At 44.2% G+C, this 19,102-nt stretch overlaps 1 protein-coding gene across 5 annotated transcripts in view; it reads left to right on the top strand.

The window, feature by feature from the left end:
- Positions 1 to 19,102, top strand: part of ULK4 (unc-51 like kinase 4) — a 2,246,396-nt gene that overhangs the window by 1,577,294 nt on the left and 650,000 nt on the right. For all 5 annotated transcript variants that reach the window (XM_078663530.1, XM_078663529.1, XM_078663527.1 and 2 more), the window contains one exon: positions 9,900 to 9,998. In XM_078663530.1, coding sequence (XP_078519656.1) covers positions 9,900 to 9,998 — 99 coding nt within the window. The remainder of the gene's footprint in view (positions 1 to 9,899; positions 9,999 to 19,102) is intronic.

Genomic DNA, 19,102 nt, shown 5'->3' with positions numbered 1-19,102 from the left:
TAATCTGATTTTCCTCTTGCTAAATATCTAGCCTACAAGACCCTCCCTACACTATCTGTGGGTGCCAGGATATAATCTAATCTGGAGGACATGTTTTTTGAGTGTGAATAAAATGAAAAGCCTCTTTCCTGTCCTGTTGGATCCCTTCATATATCCAGGAGTTCAAAGGCCTGCAGGAAGCCCTCCAACCTCCCCTTCCAATTTGGTACTCATACTATCTAAGCGTGTATCATGTACCTAATTAAAATCTCCAATGATTGTAAAGGCCCTCAGACAAATCGCTTAAAGTGGCCCCACTTTTTGTAGTGTGAGTGATTGGAAACCTGGCGTTGTATAAATATTAAGGAGAATCATTTTTTCACCCTCCCGTTCCTCTTTATCGCAGAGTAGCATCCTGCCTTATCCGAGCAGGTGCTGAGGATATGGAAGGTCAGAGACTTCTTTATTAAAATTACTGCCCCTCTCGAACTTGAGGTATGCTGCGCAAAGGAAGCTAGCTTGTATCTGCTCCACCCGAGGCTATTGTGTTGCACGTCCATCAAGTCAAGTGAGTCTCCTGAAGGAGTATTATGTCAGCCTTATATCTAGTGAAAGCTCTTGTCACCAAATCTCTTTTCAGTTTATTACCCAGCCTGTTTGCATTCTACAAGACTGAGATTGTTATGTGAATGAGTCATTGCATGTTCTCCTGTCCCTATTTACCATGCTTAATCGCTTAGGGGGGTGCCACTACTGCCATGTATATTAGTGTAGTGCCCATGTATCAATCCCTGCATGAACTATAACAACTCCTCCCAACCACCCTACCTTACTGTGCTGTGATCTAGAACTTGACCAATCCCCCCAATTCATAGTATGTGTGCTCCCTCAAACCCTGAAACATGATAACCCACCAACTTATGCACTGCTCATGCAGGAGGGTACCTCCACAGGCACTGAGTCAGATACAATGGAAGAACCGTTCATAGTCCACCGGCCCCCCAGTCCGGAGCAGTCCTGAAGCCTAACAGAGTATCCTCAGGCCCACACTGGGACTCCCCTGCCTCTTCACGCACCCCTTGGGCTATTGTCCTGCAACAGGTACTTACAGTTCATGTGCACAGTTGGGCACTGGTCAGACAATATGGTCCAATGACATCGGGGTAATCTCTGGCTGCTGACGTCAGTTCTTTCTTTTTCCCCGCCAGCATGCGCAGATCCGGAGAGAGCGGTACCTCAAGGCACTTTTTTACTCTCTTTTTGCGACTTTTTGTTGACTTCTTTTTGAGTTGTGCGACTCCTGGTCCACGCAGAGATGTGCAGTCCTCGAACCGGCTTCAAGGCTTGTGACTCCTGTCACAAGCTGATGTCAGTTATGGATCTGCACCTTGTATGCCCTTGGTGTTTGGAGTCGACCACGACCCGAAGTCGTGCTCCGACTGCCGGTCCATGAACCCGAAGTCTTTGCGCGAGCGGCTCACAAGCTTCTCGAGACCCGGCAGTCTGCTCAGCGCCATTGGAGGTCCCGGTCAAGAGAGAGGTCAAGGGACCGGTCACCGAGTCATCACCACCACTCCTGGTTGAAGTCTTCATCTTCCGGTAAGTCGAAGCACAAGAAGAAGGCGAAGAAGCACACCCGCTCTTCGCGTTCGCCCCGTCCTTCGGCCGACGTGGGAAGTGATAGGTAGTCGTCCGTCTCCACCCGCTCTGTCGACCTCAGCCTTCCCGGGAGCCGGAGCGACCCCTGCCCAACTTTGTAGCTTTATACAAAGCCCTTCATTCCATCTTTGGGCAGCACGACTCCGCCGGCACGCCTTAGGGCCCCGCAGACTTGGCTGGGGGCGCTAGGCCTTCGATGCCGTCAGCTCTGACACTGCAGGGCCCCCAGGGATCCAGGCCTGGATCTAGATCGGCACCAGTCAACCTCGTGACACCTCCGGTGCCGAATCCAGTGGCGACACCTCTGTTCCCTCTGATGCCGGTGTGTCCCCAGCCAATGTCGACACGGCCTCCCCCTTGATGTGGACATGGAGCTGGACCGGCATCGACTAACATCGGGACCTGCGCCGACCGGTACTTTTGTACTACTGTTCTCTACCAGAGACGGGTAAGGAGGACTGGGAGGGGTCTGTGGACCTTTTGGCAGACCAGTTAGAGGAACTGGACTGGAGAGAGGAGTTGGGCGAGTCCAGTGGTCTGCACACCTTCCCCTACCGTGGCTACGGAGGAGGGTGAATCTTACGCAGTGGTGTTGCGTAGGGCGGCTGAGGCCTTAAACCTTGAGCTTCCTACTGTGGTGGTTAGGACTAACCTCCTGACCAAGGTGCTTCTGCCGGCAGCAGACTCTTCGGAGCCCCTGCTGCCGTTCAATGAGCACCTTACAGTAATCCTTTTGGACACTGGGTCCAAGCCCAACACAGGGGCTCCTGTGGACAGGGTGATTGCCCGACGCCACCGCCCGGTCCCAGGTGACCCTATTTTCCTCTCTCAACATCCCACCCCTGAGAGCTTGGTGGTCCAAGCCTCCATTTCCAAAGGCGCATTCCCTACTGCACTACCTGATAGGGAATCCAAGAAGCTGGACCACCTTGAGAATAAGATGTTTTCTTCCTCCAGCTTCGGACTGCGGTCGGTGAACACTGTATGTCTCTTGGGCCATTACTCCCACCCGGTGTGGTACTCGGTCACGCAGGTGCTGCCACAGAGCCCGAGCTGTGCACTCCCGTGCAGTTGGCGAAAGGAGAGACGCAGCAAAGTTTGCCATAAGATGTGGGCTGGACACCGTCCACTCACTAGTTAGGATGATTTCAACGTCAGTAGCCCTGAGATGCAACTCCTGGCTGAGGTAACTGGCTTTTCAGGTGATGTCTAAGCAACACTTTTGGACATGCCCTTTGATGGCCATCGCTTGTTTGGCGACAAGCCAGACAACGCACTCATGCACTTTAAGGACTCCAGGGCTACAGCCACATCCTTGGGCCTCGCTTCCACCTCCCGCCCAGCGCAGTCTGGTTTTTGCTCCTTTCGTGGCTACGGAAGGGGGTGCTCAGCCACATTCCACCCGAGGACTGCACCAGCTGTCCAGCCTCTTCACGGCCTGGGACTTGGGTCCCACCGTCGTCGTTCTGGGGGCCAGTCCACCAGTGCCCCCTCTACAGCAGCATCCAAAACCTCCTAGTCCGACCTTGCAGGGCCACCATTCACCAGTGGGCAGCAGGTTTCACCATCATCTCCCCCACTGGCTTAACTGGGTGACCTCCCAACCATGAAAGTTGAGATTAAGAGCCTGGGAGTCTGGCTGGAGCAAGACCTCTCCTTCAGAACTCACGCTAAAAGAACCGCGGGAGTATGTTTTGCCCTGCTGCGGGCCGCGCGTAAAATTCTCCCGCTCCTCCCTTTTTCATCGAGGAAGTTGTTGATTCAGGGTTTGATAACATCTCGCCTAGACTATAGCAATGGCCTTTTTCTGGGCGCCCCTGAATCTACTTTCAACAAACTTCAGCAGGTGCAAAACGCGGCGGCCAGACTACTTATGGGCATCCCCAGAACAGAATCTGCTAGACCCGCTCTCAAGGCTCTGCACTGGTTACCGGTGCGGGAGAGAGTGAAGTTTAAGGCACTATGCATCGCACACAAAATTCTTCAGGGCAGCGGACCACCTATCCTGAGGAATTTGGCAGTGCCTTACAAAGCGAACAGAGCGCTGAGGTCCGACCAGAGTTGTCTGCTCCATGTCCCGAGAGTAAAAAGATCGCGCACGGGTGGGAGACGATTTTCTGTGCACACAGCAACGCTCTGGAACTCTCTGCCCCTAAAACTTCGTGCTGAGACCTGCACCCTGCGCTTTCGCAGGGGCTTGAAAACACATCTGTTTCCTGTGTGAGTCGATCCAACTATCTCATGGTCTCACGGTTGATGCACTGTTCAAAGCGCCGGGATGCCTCAGGGTAGCTGTGCGCTATATAAGTTTTAATAATAATAATAATAATAATAATGTCGGACAAGTGGGTTTTGCAGATAGTCCAAAGGGGCTACTTCCTCCCCTTCGAGACTATCCCTTCCTCCATGCCACCTCAATTCCATCGCATGTCGGAGGATCACTTGGCCCTTCTCCAACAGGAAGTTATGGCTCTCTTGGCCAAGTGAGCCATCGAGCGAGTTCCTTCTCAATTAGTAGGTCGTGGTGGTCATTCCCATTATTTTCTGGTGCCCAAGAAGGATAAGGGCCTGCGTCCTATTTTGGATCTCTGGAACGCCAACCACTTCCTCAGGAAGGAGAAGTTCAAAATTTTGACTCTGACTCAAGTCCGGTCTGCCCTCGACCCTGGAGACTGGATGGTAGCGCTGGACTTGCAGGACGCTTATTTTCACATCCTCGTCCTGCCTGCCCATCGGCGTTACCTATGGTTCACGGTAGGCCACAAGCACTTTCAGTTTACCGTACTTCCCTTTGGCCTTACCAGCACCTCTCGGGTGTTCACAAAAGTGATGGCGGTGGTCGCAGCTCATCTGCGCAGATCAGGGTTCCAGTCATCCCCTATCGTCGTCAACGACTGGCTGTTGAAGGTGGGCTCGCCCCAGGCTGTCGTCTTCCACCTCCAGACTAGAGCCGACCTCCTGCATCCACTGGGGTTTACCATCAATGTGTCGAAGTCACACCTGATTCCCTCGCAGAAGCTCCTTTTCATCGGAGCGGTTCTGGACACAGCGCAGTTTTGGGCTTATTTTTCCGAACAGCGAGTCTGGGATATTCGGGCTATGATTCCGATCTTAAGGCCGATATCTCTGGTTTCGGTCAGAATGTCTCTGAGACTACTGGTCCTCATGGCCTCTTGTATCCTGCTGGTGGACTATGCCAGGTGGCATATGCGGGCTCTGCAGTGGGACCTGAAGTTCCAGTGGGCACAGCATCAGGGGAATCTTTCCGATTGCTTTAGATCTCAGAGGGCACTGCACACCAATTGCAGTGGTGGCTCACAAACCAAGATTGGGTCAACGGCAGATCCCTTTCCCTTCCCAACCAGAGATCACATTAGTGACAGATTCATCACTTCTGGGGTGGGACGGCCACATGGGAGAGGCAGAGATCAGAGGCCTCTGGTCTCCGGTGTAGTCCGGGCTACACATTAACCTTCTGGAGCTTCGGGTGATCCGTCTTGCACTGAAGGTATTCCTTCCATCTGTCAAAAGTAGAGTAGATCAGGTGTTCACGGACAAAGAGGGCGTGGTCGTGAACCCTATGTCAGGAGGCACTTTGTCTCTGGCAGTGGTTGGAAAATCAGGGCATGTCCCTGGTGGTTCAACACCTGGCAGGTTCTCTGAATGCCAGGGCGGGCAAACTCAGCCGCTGGTACATGATGGATCATGAAAGACGTCTTCACTTGGAGGTAGTACAAGGTCTCTTTCAGTGGTAGGGAGAACCTTGGTTAGATCTATTCGCCACCGAAGAGAATGCGCAATGTCACCAATTCTGCATGTTAGAATTTCCAGGGCGGCACTCGCTAGGCGACGCTTTTTGCCGTAAGTGGAGTTGTGGTCTTCTATTCGGCTTTCCGCCTATACCACTTCTTTCCAGAGTACTGAAGAAGATCAAGCGCGACGGGTCCCAAGTAATTCTTGTGGCTCTGGACTTGGCATGAAGACTCTGGTATCCCAAGCTTCTGCACATGGCCATCGATCCTCCGATCAGACTGCCCCTTTGGGAGGATCTTCTATCGCAGCAGCACCAAACCTGTCCAGCCTCCACCTCCTTGGGTGGAGATTGAGTGGCAACAGTTGACAGCTTTCGACCTTCCTTCCGAAGTCTGTAATATTATCTAGGCTGCCAGGCGTCCCTCCACCAAAACGGTATACTTGTGTGGATGGAACACATTTGTGGCATTGTGCGCAGCAAAGGCTGTGGATCCCCTTTCTGCACCCCTTTCAGAAGTTCTCCTCTTCCTTCTTTCTTTGGTCCAGCAGGGCTCTGCTCTGGGCACCTTGACAGGCTATCTTTCGGCCATCTCGGCCTTTCTTCGGCTTCCTGATTAGCCATCTCTTTTCAAGTCCCCTATTGTTAATCATTCCTTAAGGGCATTACTCACTTGTTTCCACAGGTTCATTTCGTAATGCCTCAGTGAGACTTGAACCTGGTTCTGACCTACCTTATGTGCGCTCCTTTCGTGCCGCTGCATTACTGTCCTTTCAGACCTTTGACCCAGATGATCAGCTCCAGGGCCTCCCGGATGGCAGGAACTCAGCTGAGCACATCTGCTGCCATTGCCTGCCAGGCCACATCCCCTTCCTGTTCATTCTTAACGAGGGCTTTACTTGCCAACAACTGTTCTCTGCAACTAATATGTTTAAGTGTCATTATCCCAGTTACGGCCTTTATCAACTCATAAGAACCGCCTGATCACTTCAAAGCCCAGATACAAAGGCAGGTGTGTGTGTCGGCAAGACACTTTTCATCCATCACACTAATGTTCTGAAATCTCTCCTTTCACTCATCCACCATGCTCTTACATTGGTGATTTTCAGGACAGCACTTAAATCCTTTTCCATTACCTTTAGCCACTCTCTCCACATATAACTTGAATCACTGATTGATTCATGTTTTTGCAAGGTGATCCTCTGCCCTGCTACCCCAATTACCAATTGGAATTAGATGATCTCTTCGGAGTGTGCAACACCGCAACACATATAATCATGTAACAAAAACTACTATTCTGATGTTTCCATGCCTTGAGAAATTTGTTTGAAGGTACACTATACAAAACAAAGTCAACAGTAAACATTTGAATGCAAGAACATCTGTAGGTTTATGATTAGAAGTAATTCTGCAAACTGGATCTGGGAACGTTTCCCCAGCAAAAGCTCCCCAGTGCCGCCAGGTAGCCCGAAATAGCATCAATGCAACTTCATCCAACCCAAATGAGACTTCATCATGGTGTGTAGGGTTCCGATTGATGCACTGGCGTCACTTCCTAATTTTTTCCATGCCTTATTGAGGTACACAGCATGGATGCATACCTTCGAACCGTAATAATCATGATTCCAACTTAACACAAGAGTCTGGCATCCATCATTGCATGTCTCAATCTTTAGTCATTTATGTTTCCCTCAGGTATGCATAGAGGACCAAGTGACCACTTTGCAAATATTAGCCACTGGGAATTTTTGGTCTGGTATCTGGATTTGCTGCTTGAATACAGACTGCCGAGGGCTAACAATCACAGAGCTGTACTCTCATTACCTAAGCACAAGAAGTAACATATGATGAAGCCCTGTTTAATTCATGTTGTGCCAACAGCTGTGGGCCAATAGAAATATTCAGTTGCAAATATTCTTGATTCTACCCAGGCATGTCTGACTTCAGCCTCTGAATCAAATTGCCTGAGAAAATCTCATGTGCATCCACAGAAATGCTAAAATGATGGTATGAGTTGCTAACACAATTGTGGAAATATTTATAACTTTCTAAATTGGCTTTGGTGGCATACAAATTCTTTAAAAAAACAATAATTTGGAGTAAATGTTCTATAATATGTGTGTCATAGTCTTATTTGTGCAAAATGGATTTAGTTTATAATGTCTGTATCCTTATACTCATGTCCATTATGAGACTTTAAAATGAAGTATTTCCAACAAACATTTAGAAATTACATATAGCAGTATTTTGACCAGTTGGCACACCTCTCAGCTCAGTTTTTAATGATATTGTCTCTTCTTAGTCTATCATCTCTTTGCCGGCAGATCAGAGATCCACTTTTGCATCCAATTCTGCGCCAATGTCTTCATTGTAAGATAACAATCTCCCTCAGAGACATCAGTCACTGTATGGTTCTTTGCTTTCTGATGCTTAATTCTTCCAGAAATCAATGTATGTGCCTCTTGTCAGGCATACTCTGCCCCTTCAATCTGACTATGACTATCTCCTTTTGGTCAAACACACTCTCGCACCCTCTCCCTGTGCCCATGGGCAAGCCAACTATATTATGACTGTTTCATGATGGTGGTACTCTTCATCACATCCGCCGCTAATGCTGCCAGTATCCAACTACTGAGTAACCTCAGCTACTGAAGTAGCTTACAAATTGGCCTTGTATACTGGTCAATATGTCCAGATGTGCAAGTTAATTTTTACTACCAACAAGTAAGCTAGCTATATGTAAAAATTAAAGCATTTTCCAGAACATGGTACAACACACCTCAGTTCCTCTAGCCAAGAAAACCATTTCCTCTAGTCTACATAAGTCTTGTGCTCCAGAAACCTCAATCACCTTTAATGGAAAGGTGATTAAGGTTTCTGGAGCACAACACAAACCAGCCTCTGCCCCATCTAACTTCAGCACCTTCTGAATACTAGCTAAACTCTATTGGGATTTCCTCACCAGGGAACTTAAAACTTATCATTCATGGCCATCATCAAGTTCCCTTGTAAATTAAGATGGGGGGGAGGAAGAAACAAGGAAGATTCACTCAGCTTCCACATGTAATGCAATCTAAATCAGGTAGGGGAGTGAACCACACCAGTCTTTTCATCAGAGTCTCAAAGTGAACTGTCTCCGAGTCCCTCAACCCCCATGTCACAACCGACAGTGTATATTATCCCAGTTGAAGTGGTGGTGTGGGTAGTATCATCAGTGGATCTCTCACTTGAATGTTCGGTTCTCCAAATGAGACATACCTCCATCAGGAGGGAGATTGTCTAAATAGAGACAGTGGCGCAACCTGTGTGATATAACTTAAAATTACCTTCTATGCCTGTGTACGTGATTTATTTAAAAAGGGTGGAATGGGGTAAGGTTAAAAACAGAGAGATTTTGTACGGACAAGTTATTGGTCCTCAACATCTAGTGGTTTGGTTGGTCTGATCAACATGATTGGGCCTTCTGTTGCACCTACTGGTCTGTGGCCTTCGTCAGGACTGTGTGGAATGAATCCCTTTTAATTGTTGGAATTCTCTTGGTTGTAAAGGTAAGCATATTAACTTATGGCTCTTTGTTAAGGGTTTGCTCATTGCCCAAGACGGAACATCATTATAGGCATGATTTGTTACCTATAACTGGGAGGAAAACAGGTCTTGGACACAATTCATTTTGCCACTCTGATAGAAAAACTGGTGTGGTTCACTCCCCTCCCTGATTAAGATTGCATTATCAAAGACCCCCCTAAATGATCAATCAAACACTTTGTCACTGCTACTACACTGCTGCCTTGTCTCCCTTAGTCTGTCACCCAATTCAGGTGTATGTAATTCTGTGTGTACAACAGTTAGACATTTAAGTGTGATGTACTGTTGCTGTATTACTCTAGCCTTCACAAATATTTCTAATTATCTATATAGCCTTTCTGCTGCCTATCATATTAAGTATTAAGTACCTCTTTGATACTATGCGGTTAGCTTTCTGGTAGACATGGTCGTTGAAATCAGCCAAGGAGCTATCTGGAACAGAAGCCCAAAATAGAATCCTTGATAAATCTATAAAAACACCTTTTTTGGTCAATCATATTCTCCAAATGTAAGTTTCTCAAGTGTCCAGAATGAAATAGTCTATGTTTGCAGGTTGGACACCTCGTTCACCTTTATTACAGAGTTCCTGCTTTGCTAACCACAAGGAGATTGTCGTGCGTCAGAAAAAAACTTAAAATTGTCCTCTTCCAAAGAAGTTAATCCCAGAATTCTGTCTGTTCATAATGCACCCACTTATTCAAATCTTGCCCATTTCATTATATAACTGATCTGTCTTCAGCTCCTTTATGGTTTGTGTTCTGAAGCCATAGTAGCACCCGGTAGAGCTTCATAAAACCCTGAATACATTACTTTGAAATGCAGCAACCACTTCTAGATATTTATTTACATATTTATAATTTATAATAACTGATTTGTGTTGACAAGCTAAATTCTATTAAACACTTTTTTTATTTCTTCTTTTCAGGCACAGAAATCTGGCACAGGCGGAGATGCTCAAGCTGCAGAAGAACTTCTGCTGATCAATAAACCCCTGGTGGACCTAATTAGCCTGTTAGTTCAACTGGTAAGAGCAAGTCTCAATGCTAGTCTATAAAATGTTGGTAGAATTGAAGTCGCACATTGTAGGTTATTTATTTTAAATTTGGTTCACATATAAGGAGGTTTATTGTAGGGGTATTTACTTTTCTCTAGCTATATTAATTTTAACAGATGGTATTCCAACTCCAATTCTAATCCAGGTGGACTTGAAGTTACAGTTGTAAAGTAACCACTAATAGAAGTAAATTGGAAAACTCTAAGGTGATATGTGGATCAGCATTTAGGGAAGACTGGGACGGGGTGGTTAGGGAATCTCCTTCATCATCTTGGCTGCCTGCCCCCATTCCAAAAACTCTATATGTGGAGAAGCTAAAGACAACATGTTGGGAATACAATGGTGAGTATGAAACATTGCCTAAGAGAACCAATCTTATGTGGACCAGGTCATAAACTCTGCCCAAGCACACACAAGATGTCCCAGAGGAAATTGAATGATGAAGCTATGAGAGGCAAAAAAGCCAATTAAAGTTAGAGTAGAATCATAAAAGGATGCATGTGTATTGAAGGTGAACCCAAACAGACAGACTGAGGAGTGGTGATCAAAATGACAACCTTCAAAGAGATATCCTTGAGTAAAGACCGAGGCAATCTTCAGTATTTCAATAGGAAACAAGTGGAGGAGCTTTACTTGGCCAGCAGAGTAGCATGCATGCAAAACAAGAATTAGCTACTGCCAACTGGCGACGAATTTGAGTTTGAGGACATTACTTAAAATGCTCAATACTGTTACACATTAACATCCTCTGTGGGCAGTCATCCCTCATGGCTCCCATTTTTTTTTGTAATGTCTTGGACCCGCGGTTCCCCTGTGAATTCACACCAGCGAGGGCATGCTTAGTGTTATGGTGGAGCCACACTTCCAGACAATCGCATAAAAAATATTACAATTTAACCTTGACTTTGTCTCAGTCTGGCGCGACTTGATATCTACAGGTGGCTCATTTGGCTTTTTGGCACTATTTTCACTGAAATCTTTAAACCTGCATATCTCCGGTTCTCCTGATTAGATTTTGTCATTTTGGTCTTGGTTTATTTATTAAAGATTACTCTATTTTTCTAATCTGGTGTGGTATAATTTTTTGGTTTGTTTTCATTTCATTACTGTTTGAAGTGTTGCCCTAATACTTTACTCATTGCCTCTAAGTTTAGCCTGACTGCTCTGTGCCAAGCTACCAGAGGGTTGAGCACAGGTTTATTTAGGGTTTGCTTAAGACTTCACCCTGACAGTGGTTGTGGATCCTGCTTGAGTAGGTAGTGTTTCATCCATCGAAAGTAAACAGTAACCCAACTACTTACAGTGCACAGGCAGTAGTCATTGAATGATTTCGTAATAATTTTTTGTAGAAACTTTCAGAGATGACTACCTCTATGTATGCCTAAGAATGCATGCATAGGGGAACAGCCATTACATTGCGGCTGTTAGCCCACATGCCATCACAACGCAAGCGGTACCACGCAAGCGTTGTAACAACGTGTAATGTTTTCAACACATGTGATTTTATCATGCATGCCTTTACAATGAATTTTGTTGTAAAGGTATGTATGGTAAAAGCACATGCATTGCAAAAAATATAGGCGATCCATGTCGCTGTGAGGAAACAGAAGCTCCTACCTTTCCTCACAAAGGCGTGACCCGCCCCTCAGACCGCAGGAACAAGGAACCACAAGGAGAGAGAGGAACTACGAGGAGAGACAGGTAAGGGGATTCGGCCTGGGGTGAGGGTTACAATTTTCGGGGCCTGGAGGTCGTGCAGGGTAGTGTTTTATGGTAGGGAGAGGAGTTAGGGTCTGGGGAGGGTCGTGCAGGGGTAGTTTTTTAGGGTTTAGGGTAGGGAAAGGATTGGGGGTCGAGGCGGTCATGCAGGGTTAGTGACTTATGGTTTAGGGTAGGGAAAGGATTGGGATCAGGGTGGTACTGCAGAGGTAGCGGTTTAGGGTTGGGAACGGATTGGGGGTCGAAGTCATGCAGGGGTAGGGGTTTAGGAAAGGACAAGGGCTGGGGGTCAGTGGGGTCGTGCAGGGGTACTGATTTAGGGTTTAGGGTAGGGCAGGGTAGTGTTACTTACCTTACACAGTTTTACGAAGTGTATGCCTTTAGCATGCATGCCTTTGCGTTGTAATGGCATGCATGGTAAAGGCATTTGCGTGGCAAAAGAATGCGTTTTAATGGTAGGTCATTGTAGGCGTACTAGCGTAGTAATACCCACGTTGTCATGGCACACGTGGTATTAGTATGCGTAGTAACGTCATACATTCCGTGGTGATGGCTAGGCATGCCATCTTTGAATGGGATTTAAGATCATTAATAATGTACAACATTTGCAATGTCCATCCGAGATGTGGTGCTCTGCAAGGCAGTGAGGGCCCATAAGCAGTGTCTAGAGAGCGGTTAGGCCCTCTAACGATAACAATATATATATTTTTAAATAAATGGATTACAAAATAAGCAAAACTGCTCCAGCACTCAAGCGGTCTTGGCAGTAGCGGCCGGCAAGGGGATAATAATATATATTTTTTTAAACTATCTTTCCGCCGGGTCCCGCGTCTTCACTGCTCCTGCTTTTCTGACAGGAACAGGAAGCCTTCCGCCAGGCTCCCTCTCCTAAGCCAATCACCATGCTGCAAGCTGCATGGTGATTTGTTGGGACGGATCCCAGCCGGGGCTAATGGAGTGACCATGTTCTCCATGCAGGCTGCAATGCAGCGTGCATGGAGAAAGGCAGAGTGTGCATGACTGGTTTGGGCGGCCTGAGAGAGCTGACCAAACAATCTTTGCGTACTCAGGAGTGGGCAAACCACTCCTCCCCTGCCCTGTTCAAAGAGCAGAGCAGCCCGCCCACCGACAATGCGCAAAGAAAACATAAAATGGTAATAACTAAAAGTTATTACCATTTTATGTTTTGGCTTTCTCGCACTGCGAGAAAGCAGTGGGGCGGCGCTCCTCCGCCGTAGTGGAGGAGCTGCCCCTGTGTCTTGGCAAAAGTACACTCTGTACTGAAGCAGAATGCCGTCCCTAGCATTGAAAGGAGCCAATGGCTCGAGTGGACTATGCTGTATGCTGTGGTGGACGGAAGGGAAAAACATGAAAAGGGTGTTCCCTAAGCACCAGGAGAACAAATTTCTATTTTTACATTCAGTTAGCCCACACAACCACAACAAAAATAAATTTGTTCAAAAGATTTATTTAATTTTTTTTTTTTATATATATATATATATATATATGTAAAAATCGTTTTCATAGAAAAATTATTTCATTTAGACAGTGTAATAACATCTGAGAAACATTTCGTAATCATATACAAGAAAGACTACAGTATAAAAACTAGGACACACAATAATCATTCAAGGAGGCACAAAGTACATTCATTCATCCACTCAGACAAACCTTTTGCACCATCAGATACATACACAAACATTCACATACATATCAACACACACAAAAAAGCGCTTTTGTACTGAACTGAATGTAAAAATAGAAATTTGTTCTCCTGGTACTTAGGGAACACCCTTTTCATGTTTTTCCCTTATGTATTCTCGCCCTGGCGGGTTGTTCCCCTCCTTTTCATTAAACTTTAGATTCAGGGCCCCTCTTCTGTTTTTCAATTGCTGTGGTGGACGGAACAAAATGCAAATGCTATAACACAGCAATATAAGTGGACTGGCTAAAAGCCCAAATATAGTAAGTAAATAATACATATATTTTAAGTCGAATTAAAAAAAATCTTGGTTAATTCTAGACCTAAAACAATAAAATGTTTTTTTTATTTTAAGTGAAACATCTTTTCTCCCCATGTGAAAGACGTCTGCATCTCCCAAATATTTTGCAGAGCTCTTTTTTTTTTTATTTTTTTTATTTTATTTTTTTATTTTAATACAACTGGCCCGTTTCTACCGGGTAGAGTATACACTGTTTAATGATGTTGTGATGTTTTTGTTTGCATACATTAGGTAGCATCATTGACAGAATACTGGTAAAAATAATATTGTGTGGACAGCATCTCTTGTCAAAATATCAAGGTACAAAATATCGAGAAGGCAAGTGAAAATTGGTAAGTTTAGTGTTACTATTCTTTTTTTTTTTTAAGTTTGAAGTTTATTGAAATATAAAGAACCAAAGACAGAAAATGAAGAAACAATCAAAAGTTATGCGAAAAAATGAGAGTAATCTTACATATTAGCGAATTACATTTAGGATACTGAAACATAAAATATGAAAATACAGGCAATGAGTATGAGGAACATAGGAGGATGAGAAGATACCGTAAAATATGAAAACAGATTAAAAATGATAAAACATTTGCTGTAAATAATAATATGATAATTGAATAAATTAAAGTAATGCATTTATGGAGGTTTACAAACTTCAACCGTACGTATTGGAAGTGGTGGAGGAGGCTTAGCCACTGAGGAGAGATAGTCAGTGAGGGGAAGCCATAAGAGATCACGTTTGATTGCTAAGGAGATAGGAGAGACAAAGTTAGTGTCAAGTCGGTGATTAAAGCAAACTGCATTCCACCATGCAGGAAAGGAAACATCCTTAGCTTGTTTCCAATGCGATGTGATATGGTGGAAAGCAATGGCTATGCATAAGTCAAGTAATTTGTGGTTGGAGTCGGATTCAACAAAGGTAGGGGATAGGGAACCTAAGAAAATGTGTGTAATGGAGAATGAAACCGTAAATGTGAAATTTTTTTGTAACTGGGACCAAACTAAGTGCCAAAAATGTAATATAGGGGGACATTCAAATAGCATGTGTTTCAAATCAGCTGAAAGGGATGTGCAGGACCAACAAGTAGATGGAGTGTCTGGGGAAAAGGAGGACAGGAGCAATGGAGTGAATAATATACGATTATAAATAAAGAATAAGGTTTGGGTGGTATTTGCAGCTCTGGAAGTACTGTGAACCTTGGACCAGATTTTGTCCCATAAAATAATGGACCATGTGTGAGATAAATCTTCTTCCCAAGCCAACTCAACCTTAGATTTGGAACGATCAGCAGAGGATTGTAAAGATTTATAAATAAATGACGCAGAAAGAGATTGATCGATAACATTAGAAATCGAAATATATGTGGTAGGAATAGAGTTAGAGGTTGGGAGTGAAGAAAGATACTGAGTAAGGGATGCAAGTATCGATAAATATTGTTTACGGGATGAGGCAGGTAACGAGAATTGAGTTTGAAGATCTTGGAATGAAAGAGGCTGATTATCCGAGAGAAGTTGTGAGATCCATTTTAGACCAAGGGAATGCCAGGATTTCCAATATAAGGAACGATTGCGAATTTTGAGGAGTTTATTATGCCAGATAGGTTGAGCGTGGGTGGAGGAGGCAGATGGGTAGGTGGATATTAAATATGGACGAAGAAGAGAGCAAGAGTGAGAAAAGATGGGGGAACCTATGGAGGACACCTTAGAGGTAAAGGATAGGACTTCTTGAAAATCATAAGGATGCAGAAGAGAAGATTCTAATGTGAGCCATAATGGAGGAATGTGAGGAAGATCTGAAGAGAGCCACTTCATAGATTGTTTTAATGAAAATGCGTTATGATATGACTTAAAGTGGGGGAACTTGACACCACCAAGGGATTTGTCTTTTTTCAGGGAGGAGAGTGCAATCCGAGATTTTTTGCCTTTCCATAAAAATTTTAATAGAAGGGAGTCTATCGATTTAAAGTAATGATCTGGAATACGGATGGGAATCATGGAAATAGAATAGAGGACTAGGGGTGCTAACATCATTTTGATGGAATCAAGTCGACCCCACCAAGAAAGGAAGAGAGGATTCCATCGTGTTATAGATGTACTGATTTTGTTAGAAAGAGAATCGAAATTAAATTTAAGAGTGTCTGGAATACGGGGGGCAAACCAGATACCTAAGTATTTAATCTTTATGGGTTGCCAGGAAAAACCAGAAGAGTCAAAGAGATGTTTTTGGCATAAGGGGTTTAAAGGTAAGATTTCGCATTTATCAATGTTAAGACGATATCCGGAGACGGTAGAGAAAGAAGAAACTTGACTAAGGAAGGAAGGGAGAGTTGTTTGAGGATTTGAGCAATAAAATAAAATGTCATCAGCGTATACAGATAGTTTAGCTTGTTGGTGAGTACCATATTGGAAACCAGTAATCGTGTCATCAAGTCTAATCTTTGTTAAAAAGGGTTCTAAGGCTATAATAAACAATAAAGGAGATAGTGGGCATCCTTGACGAACCCCTCTTTGGAGAGGAAAGTAATCGGAAATCATACCATTTGCAAAAATGGAAGCATGGGGGCTAGAGTATAGTAGAGAAATTAAAGATATGAATTTAGGGGGGAAGCCAAACCAATGGAGAGCTTGGAACATAAAGTCCCAACCAATTCTGTCGAATGCTTTTTCAGCGTCAAGGGAGATAGCAGCAAGGGGGGAGGAAAGGGATGGAGCTTTACTCAAGATATTAAAGAAGACACGGGAATTATCTGATGATAGGCGACCCTTAACGAAACCGGATTGTTCAGGACCTATAAGATCTGGTAATAAGGGATCTAGTCGGAGAGCTATAATTTTAGCGAAAATTTTATAGTCAGTGTTGACTAGTGATATGGGGCGATAGTTCTTACAAAGGGTGTGATCTTTATCTGGTTTAGGTATTAAACAAATCAATGCTTCTTGAAAGGTTCCTTGAGAGGATCCGGAGACCGCAAAAGATTGGAATAGGGAGTGCAATTTTGGGAGAAGAAGGGAGGAGAAGTGATTATAGAATTCAATGGTAAAACCATCGGGTCCTGGGGCTTTACCTCGACGGAGAATAGAAATTGCATGAGAAATTTCCGATTGGCTAATGTCCATGTCCAATGAGTGAAAATCAAGATGGGAAGCTTCCGGAGGAGGGATGTTTTGAAAATATGAAAGAAGATCCTGCGGATCGGGAATGGATTCTGGGGTGTAGAGAGTTTGGTAAAAGGAAACAAATTGAGCAAGTATGTCTTTATCTTTAAAGAAAGATATTCCATTTGGGTTTTGCAAGGATTCAATTTTTGTACGTTCTTTACGTATCTTAAGGTAGTTAGCCAGGAGCCTGCCCATCTTGTTTTGTCCGCCGTAGTAGCGGGAATTGCATTTTAAAAGAGAGTTAGAGGCGGCGTTGGTGGTGAATTTATTGAAGTCAAATTTGGCTGCGATTAATTCACGTAGAGAAGATTCAGAATTTGAGTTATAGTATGCATATTCCAACTTCTTAATTTTATCTAAGAGTTGAGTTGACTTAGAGATTGATTGTTTTTTCTTTTGGGAAACAAAATTAATGATAAAACCTCGTGCAGCTGCCTTAAACGAGTCCCAAATCATAACAAAGGGGGATTCAGGAAGGTGATTATGGGTAAAAAATTCAGTGGAAAATTGTTTAAATTGGGTGCAAAACTTAGAATCAAGAAGTAAGGAATTATTAAATCTCCAACGGCCTGAATGAGGGGAGTAGGGAATAAGATCAATGTCTACAAATACGGGAGCGTGGTCCGAAATTAGGATGGAGCCTATATCTGAATGAACGGCAAGTTGAGCTAATGGTTTGCTAAGAAAAAGGTAATCAATACGTGATTGGGAGTGATGTGTAGGGGAGTAAAAAGAGTATTCTCTGAGGTCAGGGTGACAAAGCCTCCAAATGTCAACTAATGCATTATTCTGTATAGAGGAGACAAACTGGGTGTGCATCTTGGAAGGAACAAATTTAACTTTTGAATTTCTATCAATAAAGGGGTCATAAACTTGGTTACAGTCACCTCCAAGAACAACGTATTGTTCATTGAGGGTAACAAGTTTGTCCGAAATAGCAGGCCAGAACAGTTTATCAACACCAGTTGGGGCATAAACATTGAAAATAACTAGAGGTATTTTATCTATAAGAAGATTAACAATTACCCAACGACCATCTTCATCGCATTCTTGAGATACAATTGAAACATTTAACCTTTTATGACATAGTATAACTGTACCGTTTTTCTTACCTACAGCAGGTGAATAGAGAACATGACCCACCCAACATCGTTTAAGTTTAGTAGCCTCTAAATCTGTAAGGTGGGATTCTTGAAGGAGGGCTACATCTGCTTTAAGTCTGGTTAAATGCGTTAAAACTCGTTGACGTTTAATGGGGTTATTTAACCCCTTAACATTCCAGGTGACTACTCGGAATGTACATTAGCAGGAGAATGATATAAAAGAAAAGATAAGGTGAAATAAAAAGGTAGTGGAGCAGTGTTAAGAGAAGTAGTAAGATTGCAAGAACAGACGTATGAGAGAGATAGAGAGAAAAGGTGAGAGTAAGAAAAATATGAGAGAGAGAAAAGAGTATAAAGGAAGATAAGAGAACAGAGCAAGAGAAGAGACATAACAACAAATACAAATGAGAACTGGGGGGTGACGACGCCAGAAGAGGACGACATCAACAACAGAAACTCACGTCATCGAACACCGGAGGAACCAGCTTAGGATCAATTGAAGGGAGCAGAAAACTACACCGGGATGGGGAACAGAAGGAGAGAATCTGTGATGAGACAAAAAAGGAGAAGAGAGGTTAGGAGTACATAGGAACGCCAAATGTAGGAACTACGCAACATTATAACAAAATATATATATAAAATATACAAGGGGTATGTGTGAACAATAGGATAAGGGAAGTCGATACTAGGCACAGTAGGGAAACAAAAGGAGAAATACTTAATTAATCAAGAAAACACATGAATTATTAAACTGGTCTGGCAGTGTCCATGTTGATGGTTTCATGGCGACGGAGGAATTCTTCAAGGACTCGTGGATCTTCAAAAGTCGTTGTCTTTTCTTTATACGTAACCTTGAAGAGGCAAGGATGTAGGAGACCGAATCTGGCACCAAGGTCTCGCAATCGTGGTCGTAGATCAAGAAATTGTTTCCTTCGGTCAGCTGTCACTTTGGCTACATCTTGAGACAGATACAGACGATGGCCCTCCCAGATGATCTGTTTCTTTGCTTTGGCTGCCGAAAGTACCTGAAGTAAATCGGTATATTGTAGGAAGAGCATGATGACTCCGCGTGGTTTGGAGGAAACTCTCGGACCCAGTC

The sequence above is a fragment of the Lissotriton helveticus genome, chromosome 10, assembly GCF_964261635.1.
Source record: "Lissotriton helveticus chromosome 10, aLisHel1.1, whole genome shotgun sequence".
Classification (NCBI taxonomy): Eukaryota; Metazoa; Chordata; class Amphibia; order Caudata; family Salamandridae; genus Lissotriton; species Lissotriton helveticus.
The sequence above is the reverse complement of the archived record's forward strand: the minus strand, read 5'-3'. Positions and strand labels throughout refer to the sequence as shown.